At 44.4% G+C, this 18592-nt stretch overlaps 1 protein-coding gene across 1 annotated transcript in view; it reads left to right on the forward strand.

Annotated features, from left to right (window-relative positions):
• The first annotated feature begins 847 nt into the window (after window positions 1-847).
• LOC145414099 (transmembrane protein 198) overlaps window positions 848-18592 on the forward strand; it is a 112870-nt gene continuing 95125 nt past the window's right edge. Inside the window, exon 1 of the mRNA XM_080283658.1 lies at window positions 848-1049. Coding sequence (XP_080139784.1) covers window positions 848-1049 — 202 coding nt within the window. The remainder of the gene's footprint in view (window positions 1050-18592) is intronic.

Here is an 18592-nt window from a genome sequence, read left to right on the forward strand (position 1 = left end):
ACCACACTCACTGAAGCGCTGACCCTTTGGTCTAGCTTCGATCCATGGTCATACGGGACACAAGGTAGATGCGCTAGCCACTAAGCCACCAAGGCTTCATGCTAATAAATCTGCAAGACATGTATGGCGCACCATGCATACATACATAAAGTGCATACAAAGCAATAGTCTCTTCAAACTGAGGATTTATTTTTCATTTCATGTGTGTATATATATATATATATATATATATATATATATATATATATATATATATATATATATATATCCATCATCCAATCCGACATTGCCCCATGAGGAGCGTAGGAGCCCGGGGCTAGGCAGTTAGTCCCAACATTAAAGCTGAGAGTGAAAATATATATATATATATATATATATATATATATATATATATATATATATATATATATATATATATATATATTCAGTCGTAGGGTTCCCTTCATAATCAGAGTATTAATAAAGGCTCTGTGTAACTTCATCACATCGGAAAGCTTCTCCAGTTGAATTAAGTCGACTGAAGAGGGCAAAACTAACAATGATTTCCTTGGGTTGAAGGGGTTTACCAATGACTGTCGGCCGTATCTTTAAATGAGAGATCGCAAAAGACAAGGCAAACCCCCTTTTTTTATACTTCTGTTGATACATGATGAAAGTTTGCCTTTTCCACTTCGGTGCTGATCACTTATGCAGTCTAGCTATTTCCTGTCCCCACATTTGACCGTAGTAAATTAGGTGCTTGCCTTCCCCATCCCATACTTAATTTGGTAGTACAGGTACACAGATATATATATAACCTTGAGTGAGTCTTGTAGCTGCAGCCACACTGAACTTTGTACCCCTCAGGATGTCGTGGCTCGGGGGCGACGACCCCGGGGGCGGGTTTGGGTACGACTACCCGTGGTGGGCGGCGGAGGAGGCCGGGCAGGGCCCCAGGGGCAACGTGTCCTGGGAGGAGCGGTGTCGCACCCTGGACTACGACTACCACGTGGCCACCGCTGTCATCTCAGCCATGTTCCTCGTCTTCGGCGTTGTATACAGCCTGTTTGGTGAGTACAGCACACACACCCACCACACACAGCTCCATGCTAGCAGTATTTTCGGAGTGGGACATATAGGGCACCGCCATTGTTGTCAGTTCTTGTGTGTTGCGGGGACTGCTGAGTCAGCTTTACCGATATCTTTAACCCTTTGTTGCATCTGCCTTTGTGATCGTTCAATGCATAGTTAGTAACCCATGAGGCAGTCAGAATTTTTGTCTTCCTCACATTAGCAGGCAGAGCCGTTCCTTTCAACACACAAGCTGTTCCATGTCTGGGGCGCAGTGTACTGTACGTACCCCCTGTACATTGTACAACTCTTGTTTTTGTGCCACCAACGCTTCTCTCTTGTCTCAGTCCCTCTCAGCTCTTCAGCTTGGTCGTACTCAAACTCATCCTCCCCCTTTCTTCTGCTTCCTCCGCCCCCTTGCCTTCCCTCTCATCTACTACTTAACCAACACCTGTAAAAGTCCCGGGTTCGATTCCTGAGATATTTGAGCAAGGACTTCTGAACCCCAGTGCCTTATAGCCTAAAGTAATGGTCCTTAACTATAAACTCAATAACTGTGTGTCTGTGTCTGGGCAAAAAAAATCACAACTTTACAAGGCTTTAATATCTACTTTAGTGCTCTTCATGACGTCACTGGCCATTAATCTTAGCCGCCGCCTTTTTCCCCACGCTTCTGCCTGGGTAAACCGTAGTAACAATGATATGCTGGAGTCCTGGGCAGTAAGAAAATGTTGGTGGAGGTCAGTTGAGATAAACTTCCACCCTCCCGTCACCTGTGTATGTGTGTGTGTGTGTGTGTGTGTGAGAGAGAGAGAGAGAGAGAGAGAGAGAGAGAGAGAGAGAGAGAGAGACCAAAGCACACATATCGCACACATATAATCACACACAAAACACCACGACTATGCAGAAAAAAACTCTAACTAAAAAATCACCAGTACATACCACAGCCCGTAATGCGGTACAGTACAGGTAACAATGAACAAAGGAAGGTAGGATAACACGGGCTTTAAGAACACGGGGAACAAAGAACAAAGGGAGTGATGGTGGCGATAAATACGTAACAGAGACAAAGCACAGGACGAGTTTCTTTGTTAGGAAAATAAGGCAGGTGCACGAAAGACTTTGTAATTATGAACTGCAGGTAAACTCTTCACCTGCGTAAATAGCAATGCATCTAAATAGAATACTCATGAATAATAGCGAAGATAGCTATAACAACAAAGGATGAGTGGTAGCAGTAGTAACGATGATGATATACTACTGCTACTACTACTACTGATGATCATGATAATAGTAATACACCAATAACATCAACAATATTGTATCGCCTGACAGATATACCAGTAACAAAATTATTCTCAAATAGCGAAATGAAAAGTTGAATAAATTGCAGTAAAGTAATTTAAGATGCAGCAGGGAGTGGCGTTCTCTGGTCCATCTATCAACTGTTTATCTCATCAGTTGTACAGGCTAATGAGGTTATGTGTTTGATGATCCACTCTTTCTTATCGCCTCACACATGCTAAGGCAACGTCGTCAGGAGTCTCTCTCTCTCTCTCTCTCTCTCTCTCTCTCTCTCAACCATTTTTTCCCTCCACACCTCTTCGTTCTCTCCTTCCATCTTTTCATTTCATTTCTTTATCCGGCTCCCTTCCACTCCCCTACCTCTTACACATTTCCCCTCCTTCTTCCTTTTAGCCCTCCATCCATTTCCTCACCTCCTCCTTTCGTCTTCTTCTCCCTTTGTCCGTGTTCTCCCTCTCCTCTCCCTGGCCCTGTTCTCCCTTCCCCTCCCCCCACCTCCTGCTTCAGCTGCTCCATCTCCCCCTCTTATCTGCCTTCAGCTCCCCCTCCCCCCTCCCCCCTCCCTGTCTGTCTTCGTGTACCACTGCCCTTTCTTCCCTGCCTTCCTCATCTCTGTTATTCCATCTTCCTCTCGTCTTCGCACCCCGCATGTCCTTATCTTCTTCCCTTTTCTTTTCTTCTCTCCCCTTCTTCCCTCCCCTCCCCTCGTCTTTTCCAATTTCCTCTCTCGCTCTTCTTTTTTTACCCCCTCTTTCTTTGTCCTCATCTTCCTTTTTTCCTACTTTTCTTCTCCTCCTCCTCCTTTCCCTCTGTCCTTCCCACTCTCTGTCCTCATCCCTTATCTTTTTCCTGCCTTCTCTCCATTTCTCTGCTCTCTTCCTCTTTTACTTTCCCCATTATATTCCTCTTCCCCTCTTCCTCTTCTTCTACTGCCGTCATTCTTCTCTTCTACATCCCTCTTCCCCTTCTGCTTCTCCTCTAACCGTTCCTTTTCTCCTCTTCCTGTTCTTCCACTTCTGTTAGTCATTTCTTTCATCTACTTCGTCTCCTCCTCTCCCCACATGTCCTCTCTCCCCCCTCTCTCCTCTCCCACCCCATTCCTTGAGAAAGCAAAACATAGCTTGACAGACATTGATAGCACACCGTTAAGAAAGTAGCAGATGAATACAAAGACCCGAAAAACCGTTAAGCGTTCAGAAGGCACCCCCCGAAGAGAAATGAAATGCTTAAGAAGAGACGGCCAGAAAAGAGACTGTAACTGTAACATCGATTGTCAATTTTCGAATACTTAGAGGAAAGCCTTTGAGGTTACACCAGAGGACAGTGTAAATTATAACAAACTATAGAAAGAGAAATTAAGGCCAGGGTATCAGCTCATAAACTCAGGACCGCTTCACACCACACTATAGACTCGTGCAGGCTTTCCCATAACAACCTCCTGTGTATGCAAATAAACCCAGCCAGACTACTTACAGCTCTGATAAAAGACGAGAAATACAGCTTGTGGGAAAAGTCAGATAGATAAAAAACAAAAGCAAATTAGCATATTTCTATCAAAATGACATACAGTGCAATACTAATCACTGGATACTTCCCACATCCCTTCATTCTCTCTCCTTTCCTTCGCCCTCCCTTCTTCCTTCCTTCTCCTCTACTTCCACTTCTTTTGCTGCCTTCCCTTGTCTACTTACCCTTTTACCATGTTTCTTATCCTCACCTTCCTCTCTTTCTCTCCATCCCCACTCTCTCCTTCTCATTTTTTCTCCTTACCTTCTTTCTCATTTTTTCTCCCTCCCCGCTTTCTCATTTTTTCTCCCTTTCCCCTCTTTCTTCTTCCTCCTCCTCTCCTCTCCCCAGCACCACCTCCCCCTCCTCCCCTCTCACATGTCCGTGGCACGTGTGGGTGTCAGTGTATCCTTTGTGCCCTCTCTTACCCCCCTCACCCCCACCCACACTCTCCTCTCCTCCCCGTCTCCCCTACGCATTCTCCTTCCTCACTCTTCTACCACTCCCTCGTCCTCCACTCATCTTCTCACTCCCCTTCCTCTCTTCTTTCCTTCCGTCTCTGCATGCCATTTCGTTCCCATTCCTTTTCTCATTCCCATACACTGTCACACCGTCACCCACCCATGCCACTCCATTTCTCAGTTTCCCTTCCACATTCCTTCCATTCTCATCCCCTCCCTTTCCATTTTTCCATCCCACTCCCTCTCCAGTCTCTCATCACTTCTCTTCGTCACCCACCATTCCTTCCATCATTCTCTTCGTCACCCACCATTCCTTCCATCATTCTCTTCGTCACCCACCATTCCTTCCATCATTCTCTTCGTCACCCACCATTCCTTCCATCATTCTCTTCGTCACCCACCATTCCTTCCATCATTCTCTTCGTCACCCACCATTCCTTCCATCCTCTTCCGCTCCCCCCTCCTCGTTCTTCCTCCCCACTCTCTCCTGTCTTTCCCCATTTCTTCCATCCCCATCTCCTGTGTCCTCACTTTCCTCCCCCCCCCCTCCCCATGCCTCACCTTTACCTTCACTCCCCCATCACCTCCCTCCCCTCCTACACTCCTTGCCCTATCCTGATTCTCCCCGCCTTCACTTTCTTTGTTCTCGCCTCATTCTAACCCTTCCTGTCTCACCCTTACCTTACCCACCTCACCCACACCCTCACTGTCTCACCCTAACCCTTCCTGCCTCACCCACACTCTCACTGCCTCACCCTTGCCTTACCTTACCTACCTCACCCACACTCTCACTGCCTCACCCTTACTTCCTACCTCACCCTCACCCTGCCTATCCTTCAGTGTCCCAGACCGAGGAGTTTCAATCACATTTACTTAATTTAGTTCCCCTTTAATTTGGCCCGGTGGCTTCTAGGAATATCTGGCAATATTTTATGCTTTCTTTCACTCTGATTTTGGTACTGGTTTTTTGTCAGTATTCCCTGCGCACCTTTCTTCTCGTGTGTTCTGGGGCTTTGTTCTTGTGGTTCTGATGTCCTTTGTTCACTTGCTTTGTTTTTTTCGTCCAGTTTCTTTGTCTTATCCATTTTTTTTCTCATTTCGTTGTCCGTTTTCTTTGTCTTGTTCTTTATTAATTTTCTTTGCTGTCTTCTTTGTCTTTTTTTCTTTTTTCTTTATTTGTTGTCTATTTTCTTTGTTCGTTTCTTTGTCCATATTCTCTGCTGTCTTGGTTGCAGTGCACTGGTTTATGTAAAGAATGGGGTGTTAAAAACGACATATTCTCAGTTCGTTGCTACTGAGGATAGTATCAAAGCACATACTGTGAAACAAAAGGTGATATGGTAGGCAGTGCTGGACTACTGTATAAATGGTCGCGCTCCTCCTAAAGGGTAAAGTTATAGGGGAGGTTAGGAAGGTAGGACAGATACAAGGCACAGATAATGAAACAGAAGACAATGGTAAGAGGCAGCCATGTGGTGTAGGTTTGGTTATTTGAGTGGCATGGACTGGCATTAGCTTGAGTGTCTACCCCACAATCTCGGTGGTAATCTGTGGGGTTGTACGCATGTCAAAAGCATCCCCAGACGAGGCCAGTAGCGTATCAAACCAACAGAGCCACATTGACACCCAGCTCCCTCGCTTTCCTCCCCTCCCCCCTCCCGTCCCTCCATTCCTGTCCTACCCAGGCTGGGGTGATGAGCTATTCACTCTTAGTCGGTCAAACGATTTTTTTTTCTTTTCTTTAACCGCCTCACTGACGATTGATTCACCCCGGCTGGTCACACGCATGGGGTCACAGGTTAACTGCTTTCGCCCGAGGACATTAGTTTTGTAGTGTACTCTTGCCGCAGCCAGACGATTCAACTTTGGAGAGCATCTTAGTAATGAAGGAGGTGAGTTCAGGTTTAGGTATATGTGACCCCTTCGGCTTGAAAAGTGCCTTCTGACTTAAATAACTGTCGAACATGGAAGAACAGTCGTACAAAGACCTCATTGAAATGCCGTGAGTTAAACTGGATTGCGGGTTTCATGATACGGCAAGGATATGGGCACTGTGAACGAGGTGGAAGGAAGCAGAAGAGAGTAGAAACCAAGTTTGGACAAGGACAAGGAATAATTTTTAAAAAATGTATAGCAGGGATTGTATGCTGTAACTAGCTAACAGTCGTTCCACATCAGCTAGCATGCTTAGAGAAAGGATGTTGGTGGGAATGTGAGGGGAGGAAGATTTAGGAAGAGATGGAAGTACATCAGGGAGAGTGTAAAGGAGAGAAGTTGATAGAATGAAAAGCAACTGAAAATGAGATAGAACTTTATTAGAGTATACTGAAGCGAAGTTGATTGAATGAGAACTAGAGGTAGATGGATATTGGGGACAGTGTACAGAAGCAACGTTGATGGGGGAATAAGGCCTGAGAGATCGGAGACTGAAATGGAAGAATAAGGAGCAGTACAGTAAAGGTTGGGTGGAATGAAGGTGCAGGAGGAAGTTGGGTTGTATGGAGATGACAAAGGCGTGGAGTTGTACTCGCGTAGGTGTAAGAAGGCTTCTTTGAACATCTTCCTTAGCGATTTATTACGCATATTACTTCTTACTGTTGTGTGGAATACCATCTCAAGGTGTGGAATCCAGTGACATCATCTTTATTTTTGCTATTTCCAAACTATTTCATTTATGTTATGTGAGACTTCGACTTGGATTGATTAGATTTAACCGTTTCAGTATTACGTATCCTTCCAAAATTAATGAAATCATGTAGAGATAACAAGAATACAACACAAACAACGCCATCGGATTGGACGCCATGTTATCGACCTAGATTGCACAAATACCGTAGATGGGAATGCGTACGTGCCGTGTGTAACAAGGACTGGCAAGGAAGACGTTGGTATAAAATCTGGTTACCCCACAAGAATGCGGGTGTTGTGAGCACCGTGGATGCAGTGAGGGATTCGGCGCGTGGCTGTAAACACTGAACCCTGATTTGTATTGGGCTTCGGCTACACCTCCCACCCACAACCACGACCGTTACATTTTCAGCACTGCTTGTGGAAAAAAAAACTTAATTTAGTTGTCCATGCATCATCGTTATCATCATTTTTATTATTATTATTATTATTATTATTATTATTACTCTTATTATTATTATTATTATTATTGTTATGTTGTTATTGTTGTGCTGCTCTCGGTGACTGCCTTTACCTCTCTTCCTTCCTTCTTTCCTTCCTTCCTCTTCTGTCTTTCTTTCCATCATTCTTTCTTCTTCCTTCAATCTGCGGGTGACACTACACTGAGTGACAAGCCAAATGATTTTCTGTACACCAGGAAACCATTTACTACGCTGGGTGGTAACAATATAATCAGATTGTGGCGCCAGGTGGTTTAGTGGGTAATTAAGGCGCTGCAATCGGATTGAACCTGGGCAGGTTTATATTCAAAGGGTGGTTGGGGTTTGTTGCTCAAGTAATGCCACTCAGGGATGAGTGAGGCTGGTCACTCTTATCTTAAATGTCAGGACCAACTTGCCAAGCCCCTGGCTCCTGTGCCCCTCATGGGGCAGTACAGGATTGGATGAATGAAATGAATTAGTATTATTATTTTTGTTGTTGTTGTTGTTCTTTGTTGTAGTTGTTGCTGTTGTTATTCATGAATAAAAAGCCAAATATGGAGCTGGACAGTCATGAATAATCAGTAAAACATTATAAATATGGTCAAAAATGCATTAATGAAATGTAAATGTTTTAAGGCAGATATATAGCGTAATGGAAATAGAGAGTAAAATAAAAGAGTGAAATCGACAAATAGGTACGGTACTTAAATGTCATGCTTCAAGGTTGTTCAGCCCCCCCCCCACACACACATACATATATACTGTATATTATGACGTTATAAAAGAGATACAGTGTAGGGCAGTGGATGCTGGAGTGTCCTTAGTGAGAGAGGATAGGGTAACTTGAAAACTGCTTGTTTTGTTGTTTGCCGATGATACTTCATTGTTAAGTGAAGATGCATGGAAGTTGCATGGCTTGGTGAATTAATTGGAAGTATATGTAAGGAACGAAAGGTAAAAGTGAACGCAACGAAGAGTAAAGTTATGGTTTTACAAAGAAATGAAGTCACAGAATGCATAATGAGATTGGATGGTCAAGAAAGGGAGTATGTGAATGCCTTCAAATATCTAAGTGGTGTGATGATTACGAATGGCAGTTTAGAGACTAAAGTGCATGAAAGGGTACAGCGGGGAAGAAAGGTTGCTGGTTCACTGAAGGCATTGATGTGGAACTGGGAAGTGATTATGGAAGTACTGTAGCCACCGCATGACTATGATCCCCACTCTAAGGTATGGAAGTCAACCCTGAACCCTGTCGGAACGACACGAGTAAGAACAGGAGAAAGATGAGTTACTTGAGAAGAGCATGTGGCGGTGCATGGAGAGACAGACAAATGAGGGAGTGAAGGAACGTTGTGGTGTGAATATGGATGTGACTGAATGCGGTAGGAGAAATACTCTGAGATGATTTTTACTATGGAGAATATGGACTATGGAGAAGACTGACTTGAAGAGTGTATATGAGTTAGGTGAAGAGGGGGAGGGATAAACTGAGGATGAGATGAAAATTTGAGGTTTATAGCCTAGATAGATGAGAGACGGGGGTGTGAATTGGAGAGAGGGTATCCTAATAGTAGAGGGCAGGGTGGTATGGAGGCGATTAGTTCGTGGCCACCCCTTCAGCGGTTGATGCGTCTGGCTGTAGATAGATAGATGGAAATGGTTCAGAAGTATGCAAAATAGCTTCTCATAGCTATATAAATAGATAATAAAATTATTACAGTAAATTATGTAAAAAGATAAATCGGTAGTAAATGCATAAATATATGCATAGGATATATAACTGGTAATAAAATAGATTGAGCAGGTTGGTGCACAAAGGAGGAGAAAAGAAGTGTGTGGGAATATACTGATGGCAGGAGAGAAGCGGCGGCGGTGAGAGGGTTGAGGAATGGAATGGCAGGCGATGATGAGGGTAGGCAAGAATAAGAATTGAGTGTATTGAACTGTTGCAGAAAATGTGCCTGAAACCCTGGATGAGTTGGACTGGGACGGGCAGGGTGGAAAATAACATTGATGGTTTCTTTGGCCATTTCAGCCGGTCACGTATTTTCATTGCGTTTTTGCTGGCTTCAGATGATTAGTATTCAGCTAAGGATACGTATTGTCGAAATGGAATTGTTTTAAGTGCCATCATGACCAGAGGGCTGTCGTAAACTGAAATATCGTCTTGTAGTAGCAGTTATGAAAAAAATATGTCCTCGGCCTGAAGTGGTTAAGAATAAATAAAAAGAGTTTGTGTAATGTGCCGTAAAACTTTTGAAAAATACGTGTGTGTTATTTTGTACGTTTATGTTGAGTAGGACAGATCCCAAGAGTGCATGCCGGGTGATGAACAGGGTCGTGCCTTGTGTCGTAGGGAATGTTTGAAGCAAGTATTTACAGCGTGGCAAGTAGTGAAGAATTCTTGAAATAAAAAAAAAAGTATAAGATTTATAGCAATTATGAACTTGGAAGAAAAATGACGCGAACAGAGAAAGACTGTGAAAGATATTGTTTATGTATGATGTTGAAGATAATAAAAAACTTTAGTGCTAGTAATAAAGGATGTGTGAGGATAGATTGAGAGTTAGCGTGATACTGGGATTGAGGTGCGCGAGGGTGTGTGGTGTCGCTGTGGTTGTCGATCGTGTTGAGGAAAGGGCTTATGAGAGATTAGGACGATGTGATAGGAGGATGGGGTGACGCTGAATATAACAAGAAGTATTAGAACCATATGCTAGAATAGTACTGAGGCAAGAGAAGGCAAAATGTAAGGCGTGGAAAAATTTTATTAACGCTCATGACTGGAAGAATATTGCATTCTGTTCCGGCATGTCAAAATATTTTATTCATCTGAGAAAGTGTCATAGGAGCCTGAATGTTTTAACAGGCATGAAAAAGTTAGAATGGGAGGACATGGAACCAGCTCAGTTTAGAATGGAGTTAGAGGTGTAAAAAAATAGACAGCAACAGATCCGCGTGAGTGGGAAAGAAGGAATGCGGGAAGAGCCAGGATTAGAAAGATCACTGCACTTAAACCGGATACAGATGTTTTTAGCAAGACGAACAGATTTATCACATTCCTGGCAGAACATAAAGAGCACGTTGATTGGAGGGTAGGTTGGCTGCGGTACCTATAGAAAACCACTGCAGTGTCGTGGACGCCAGCACAGCAAGCCTGGCGAAATCCACGTTTTTGTTTATGAGTCATTGGGTAAAGATAGATGAAAGCACAGATTGTCAAATAAAAAATGTTTAGTATAAATCAAGATCGTTTGATGGTTCAGTAAAGATGAGACCGCTTCAGTCCGAGGTCATCTTTTTCACGCATATTTAGGCTAACGCGAGATCATTATATTTAATTTAGGAAAAACATCTCCAAACTCAAAAGTTATCCCAGCAAGTCCGAGAGATCTTTATTAACTAATATATAAGTTTGGTGGTAGCCAAAGTAAATAAGTGTCTGCCTTCTGATGAAGCTATTAAACACTTCAGTCCGGTGACTGTTCTTTATTATTCTAATGTTTTATTATTTCTGTTAAATAATTTATTTTGATCATGAGATTTTTTTTTTAACTGGAGAGGTTAGATACAGCCATTAATAACTCTTGCATTGCTAGCATATTCTCTTAACTTGAATCAGCTTGTCTGTAAATATAAATAAAAACACGTAATAGGCGTGAAGGTGCAAGTATCCTGTAAGGGTGTAGTGGTGTAACCCCAAGCCCGCGGCATTGATTTACAGTGTGCGGTACTGCTGGCTGCACCACACACCACCACAGTCTCACACACATCACCTCACTCATACACCCTCACCAACCACGCTAGACTCCCACACTAACACTTAATGGTATTATATAGGCAGCGGAATAGGGACACCAGGAAAGGAGCAGAGGAAGGAGAGGATGATTGAGGAGGAGTATAACGGATCAGAGATCTATTGGTCATTTCGAGATTGTATGTTACAGGGTAGGTTGTAACGTATGTACAGTACCACCATTATGAGTTTGAGATAAGGATTGAAAAGCAGGAAGGCCCCCCCACCCACCCACCAATCCCACCAGCCGAAGCAGGCAGGAAATAGTGAGAATTGTCATGCAGCACTTTAAAAAATGTAAATAATAAAGCTATGGAAATTTCATACTGAAGGACGAATGCAAATCATGTTCTTCATTGCCTTAAACTGCAAGGAAAGGAAACATAAAGGCAACATTTTAATGATGTCTTTCTGAGGTCGTGTATTCCATGTTTTCAGTGCAAAAAACATTATGCTTCAGAGAGGGAGAGGGAAGCAGACGTGAAAGAGGAGTGGGAAGGAAGAAGGGGCAGAGAAGAAGACACGTACTCGGAGAGGAAGAGACAGGAAGAATATGAAAAGGGAGAAGTAAGGAAGGAAGATGGGAATGGGAGATGGACAGGAAAGAAAAAGATGAGGGGGGGGAGAAGGAAGATAGAAAAAGAAGAGAAGGGGGAGAGAGAAAAAAAGGGCGAGAGCAATGTGAAAGGAAGTAATGAGGGAAGGGGACGGAGGATGGAGGGTAGAAAAGATAGGAAGATAAAATAGAGATGGAGAAAAAGAAAGAAGCGGCAGGATCGGGATATGGAGAGAGAGGATGAGTTTGTGTTGCACCCTTACTTGACATTTCAGCCTGGCCAGATAACTTTCCCCACTTGGGAACGAAGGGAAGGAAGCTTGAGTCTGTGTGGTGCAGTAGACTACGCGCGCGCGCACACACGCGCGCGCACACACACACACACACACACACACACACACACACACACACACACACACACACACACACACACACACACACACACACACACACACACACACACACACACACACACACACACTGATATCACAAAGGTTTTCTACCACTGGTAAAGGTGAAGTGATGGTGTTAAGGCGGAAAGGTCAGGGTGGGTGTACTTGGAGACGGTGGTGGTGGTGGCAGTCGTGTGGTCGGTATCGGGAATAGTGTTTGATCTCATATTAACGCCTTCACTTCCACTGGTGTTTTGTGGTTGTAAAATAGTCTGGAAGTAGCAAAATAAAGAAGTCTTGGTAGTAAAAAAGTTAATAAATTTGGGTGCATGAACAGCGTCACGCCAGAAGTTGGGATATATAATGTAAAGAGCGTTAAAAAAAATGGAGGTAGTTTCCTTGAGGGCAGGTGTTATAGTTCCCTGAGTGGCGTGGTGTGAGTGGAGGCGGGCACACCACACCCAGCAACACCACTCCCCCGCCAGTGATGTCTTACACGGAAAGGAAATAATGTCAGTCCTGTCCAAGAGTTTTACCTGCGTCGTGAATCGCCAGGTGACTCTATGATGGCAACGCTGCTTATTTTCTTGTTCTTAAATAAAGTGTGATTAATGAAACCACCAAGCCTTAACTGGCCAGTCAACAAAGCCCACTTCCACCACCACCACCACCACCACCACCCGCCCAGCCCACCCATTTCCACCCACCTGACTATTTTTCTGTCCCTCAGCACGGAGCTTCTGAGAGAAATATGTGAAAAAGAGTCCTTGGTCACACCCGAACCGGCCATCCCACAGCACCGACCTTCATGGGGTGTCGTACAACCGCTCTGCTCCACCACTCATCATATCCCTGCCAGTCCCATCCACTCCTCTCCACCAGCCTCACCTTATTTACCCCCTCCTCCAGCACGGGGCTTTAAGAGAAATGTGTTGCCATTGTTTGTACTGCGTCTCATACAGCACCGGTTTACGTTGTATGTACCCGTCCTCTTCTGCCCCGTCATCCACCACCATCTTAGTCCGTCCCACCCAACCCTTTCCACTCCCCCAACCCCTCCCCCCTCCCTCACTCGCTGGCTTTCCTGCGGTATAACAGTCTTCACAACAGCATATCCTTCCCTTGGCAACTTGGCATAACCATCTGCCGCCACTAACTCAGCGCTCTCCACCACATTTTCATTCTCCATACCCAATCCTGGAAAACCTGAAATGTCGTATCTCAAAAACCATTTCATCACTTTGGCTGATTTTTTAGACGCGAGAGCATCTTTAGGTCCAGGGTTGGCCGGCTTTCTTGATTTTTTTTCGGAAACGTGGTGCTCAGTTCCCATAGAATTTAATGAAGCTCCATATCAGGGCTGTGTTGCTCCTGCTTTCAGTACATCTGTACTTGTTTTTACCTCATACAGTTATAGATATGAACTGAATCGGTCTTTACTCACCCGACTTGACTTGATGGACCTGAAGTGACCTGAAAAGTCTTAAGGTACCTGAGTTACCAGAGTTTGGCATCAGATTATCTACTTCCGTTAGAGTGTGATTAAAATGAACTAAAATGGCAAGAGTGGATGTAAGAAAACCTGAGTGGATATGACTGGAACTGTAGAATTGATATGACCTGGGTCCAATTGACGGGAAGTATTTGAAGGGAAAGAGAGTCAACGGATAGGACTGTGTGATCCCCCACCATGTCACCCTGACGTCTGCTACAGCAGTGGCCGAGGTTTGGTTTGGTTCAGTGTGGCTCATAGAGAGGGGTAAATCAGTATCAAGGAAAAAAAGAAAAGAGAAAGAAAACAAGTTGGAAGTTCTTAGTTTAGGTTAGGGTCAAAGCTGGGTAAGAGACGAGGAGGAAAGTACTGTAAGGGAAATTGAGGCGATGGCAGGGACTGCGTACCTCTGCGTCCTTCCCGTCACAGTAGTTGGGCCGAGGGAATGCGATCCCAGAATGTGTAGCTGCGAAAAGTAGTTCGACCTACAAATGAGGTGAGTTTATAACAGAGCAGGAGCCTTGATGTGTAACACCAGCGCTCGGGGCGGGAGGGTTAGATTAGGGTAGAGTGGGGTAGGGTATTTTAGGAAGAGAAAATGAAAGATCAAGAGTGAATATACGTTTTAAGGGAGATTGGTTGGGTTAGATTAGATCGTGTTGGTTTGGATATAGCTGGGTAAGGCAAGATCAGGGTAACTTGGGTGAGCTGAAGTGACGTTGGGTTGGGTTGGGTTGGGTTGGGTTGGGTTAGGATAGGAAAAGATGTTCAAAGGGAGGGATGAAGCTAGATCAAGCGACAGGTGAAGGAGTTTGTAGGACCGTGTGTGTGTAGCCAGGTGGGGTGGCGTGGGGCGGGGTGAGTGTGACCCAGTTTGCCAGGGCGGCTCTCCTGCGGCCCTGACCTGCATTATGGGAGAGGAGGGGGAGGCGGAGGGGGGCGGGGGGAGGAGGTAAAGAAAGAGGCTGAGAAAACTGGAGGAGAGGGGAATGAAAGGACACTGGAAAAAAAAGAATGGGAGAGTGAATGAGGAGAACGGGGGAGAACTGAAAATCAATAAAAGGATACAGACAGTGGGAGAGACTGGAAAAAAAGAATGAGAGAGAGAGAGAGAGAGAGAGAGAGAGAGAGAGAGAGAGAGAGGAACTCCAGAAATAAAGAAAAGAGTGCAAAACAGAATAAAGATTACACAGAGAGGATGTAAAAAGAAAAAGATAAAATGGAAGGAACGGTGTCGAGCAAAGAAAACTGGGGAATGAGTGCAAACAAGGAGGTGAAGGAGGCTTAAAGAGAGTGAGTGGGAGAGAGGCCGCCCAGGAAGAGAGCAGGAGGAGAAAGAGAGTGACTGAAAGAGAGGGGACGGGGACGGAAAAGAGAGGGACTGGGAAAGAGAGGAGAGGAGAGGGTGAGAAAGAGAGAAGAGGAGAAGGTGAGAAAGAGAGGAGAGGAAGAGAGTATTAGAATGGAGTGGGAGAGAATAAAAGAGAGAGGAGGGGGAGAAGGTGAAAGAGAGGGGGGAGAAGAAGTGACCGACAGAGAGGAAAGGTAGGGGGAAGAGAGTGGCTGAAAAAGAGGCAAGGAGAGAGAGAGAGAGAGAGAGAGAGAGAGAGAGAAGTGGGAGGGGAGAGAGTGCCTGAAAGAGAGATGATGATAGCGAGAGAGAGTGACAGAAAGAGTGAGGAGGAAGTGGATGCAGAGGAAAAGGATTGACAGACTGCAAATAGAAGAGTGTAGGAGGGCGAAGATGAGGTGAGAAAGAGGGACGGGGGGACTGCAGAGGAAGAAAATCAAGGGGAAGGACTATGTGTGTGTGTGTGTGTGAGAGAGAGAGAGAGAGAGAGAGAGAGAGAGCGTTTGTAATACACCACCCGTGGAGTTTCATTGTCCTGGCCAGATTGAAAACTTTGCCAGAGAAACGCGTCTTGGCACTGCTACCCACACTGAGCACCGCTTGTGAGGTTTATTCGGCTCTAGGAGGAGATGGCATTGATTATGTACTGTTGTGATGCGACCGAACTTGTGCTGATACAGTTGCGCGCGCGCACACACACACACACACACACACACACACACACACACACACACACACACACACACACACACACACACACACACACACACACACACACACACACACACACACACACACACACACACACACACACACACACACACACACACACACACACACACACACACCTTCCAGAGTCTTGTATTTATAAAACACAGGTGTCATTACAAAACCAAACATTTGTGCATCAGAGTCACAACAAGAATCGTACCCTGCAATGTGGCTGTGGCTGAAATAGGCATAGATTATGGAATGGTCAGAAAATCGCGTAGGCCTGTTCCGGTGTGAAACTTGCAATAAATCCACCCTAGACGATTCCGGTGCTGTTCTTCCATCACTTCCCCCTCTGACTTCCTCATGGCTGATATTAAAATTTCTCTTCAATGGATGTATTTTCTGCCATCCTAGGCCTCAGTAATAACAAGGCATATGGGCTTGATGGTCCCTCCTGTTTTCCACAAGAACTGCCCTTACACTATGCGTAGGTAAATTATTTCGCCCCTGTCTATCAACTTGAACCTTTCCTTGTTGCTGGAAGTTTGCTCTCATTCAGCCTGTCCCAAAGACGAGTGAACATTCCCATCCCTCTAAATTCGAACAATATGCTTTAACATCGCGTTTTTCAAAAGTTTTGGAGAGTATTTAAAAAAAATTAAGCATCTTTCCCATTACAACCTTCTCTCTGATCGTCAGTATGGGTTACGCCAGGGTCGCTCCACAGGCGATCTTCTCATCTGCCTTTCAGACTCCTAGTCATCCTCCTTTTGAGACTTTGGCGAAAGCTTTGGCATTGCACGTGACATCTCAGAGGCTTTCGATCGAGTCTGGCATAAATCTTTAATTTCCAAACTTCCCCTCTTACGGTTTCTCTCCTTCTATCTGTGCCTTCATCTCTAGCATCCTTTCTGGTCGTTCTGTATTGTAGCTGCTGTTGGAGACGGCCACCATTCTTCTAGAGCTATCAGTAATGGTGTTCCTCAGGGCTCTCTCCTATCATGAGCTCTCTTCCTTACATTCATCAGTGACCTGAGCTGTACATCTAACCCTATGCACACATACACTGATGACTCCACCCATCATCTTTCTATTCGGTTCCCGCAGAGTCCATCTCAGCAGTTACTTCAAGATATCTCTGACTGGGATAAAAGTAATCTTGTTGTTTTTAATGTATCAAAAAGTCAGTTCTCACATCTATCAACCCGACAAAATCTTCCGCAGGAGTTCCCTCTAATTTTTAACAATATCAAACATAATCCTGCACTATCTTTAAACATACTTGGGATTTCATTCTTTCTGGGTATATCGTGGAAAGATGGTAATTATTACCTCTCTTGTAAAATCTGTTTCCAAAAGATTAGGTTTGCTAAGCCGACTCTGTGCCTTCTTTACCCCTGCGCAGTTGTTGATCTTTTACATGGGTTTTATTCACCCTTGCAGAGTACAACTCTCACGCGTGGGGAGGCTCCCCACATACAGCTCTTCTCAACAAGATGGAGTCAAAGGCTTTTCGTCTCATTAGCTCTCCTCCTCATACTGACTCCCTTCAACCCCTGTCTCTTCACCACACTGTTGCATCTTTGTCTCTTTTCTATCGCTACTTCAATGGTCATTGCTCCTCTGAATTGTCTGCTTGCATCCCTTCACCATTACGGCAGGCACGTAGCTCCCGTCTAGCAACAAACTCTCATCTTTTTTCTGTCAAACTCTCTAATCCAAAATTTAACCGTTACTCCCAGTCCTTCCCTTTGTTTGTATTTCCAGCTTCCTATATAATTTCCAGTCTTTCAAACGCAGTGTGTCCAGGCACCTCGAAATGAACGGATCTTGAATATGGCTCTCTCTTTTTTTTTTTTTTTTTTTTTTTTTTACTTGAAAGGAACAATCTTGCGGGCTCCTGGCCTTTGGTTCCTTCTTCCTTGCTTTAAAAAAAAAATACCCACCTTTAACATAACGTTTATGAATGTTCTCGGCTGCAGGGGTGTGCTTTTGCGAGATTAAAGTAAAGGTCACTGGAAAATAACTTGGCTTCATGTTTACCTTTGTTTGAAAAGCCCGTTTGAGCGAGCACAGAAGGTCAAGATGAAGTGTGACTCCAGAGATATCTTGGCTGTATCCTTGGTGCTGGTTTTTAATTCGCAGACAAATTTCATGTCGTCTTAACCATTCTTGTGATTCATTTAACTTTTAAGCAACTGAGCTGTACACATTTATTATTTTCGGGAACTCATCTCGAAACTCAAGTTCGACAAGTTGAAGTCAGGATGAATTTATCCAATTTAGCTCTCAAATTCTCGCCAAATCCAGCAAGAAATTATAGGCATCTTGATTAACGGGTATTCTTGCCATTCATCGACATCATCATCCTTTTGTACCCAGTCTGTGACGCCACCACGACCTACCCCAACTTATCGTGACCTACCACAACCTGCGATCTTGACCTACCACAACCATTCCATACCTACCACTACCTATCACAGCTCATCTTAATCTGCCACAACATACCCAACATACCACATCATATTAACAATGTATCACATCCATATGATAGTGCATCATAACCTTCTGCCTCATGCCAGAATCTACCACAACACCCTAACTCTACAAGCAACCATATCCTCCAGTAACATTCTTTAACGTATTTGCCACGACAGAGTATCTTGTTCTTCGTAGTAAAAAATTTGAAAGAAACCTTCACTGCACCCAAACCATGAATCCTCCATCACCCTATCACCTGGTATATTCTCACGGTTCCTCTCATCCCCACCACAATTTCAGCTATTACCACCCATTTCTTTGTCTCCTCCCCCCCCACCTCCCCGACACTTTCATTGTTGGAAGATAATTTGAAAT

The sequence above is a fragment of the Coenobita brevimanus genome, chromosome 98 (genome assembly GCF_032717465.1).
Source record: "Coenobita brevimanus isolate Jiangsu-jjx chromosome 98, ASM3271746v2, whole genome shotgun sequence".
Classification (NCBI taxonomy): Eukaryota; Metazoa; Arthropoda; class Malacostraca; order Decapoda; family Coenobitidae; genus Coenobita; species Coenobita brevimanus.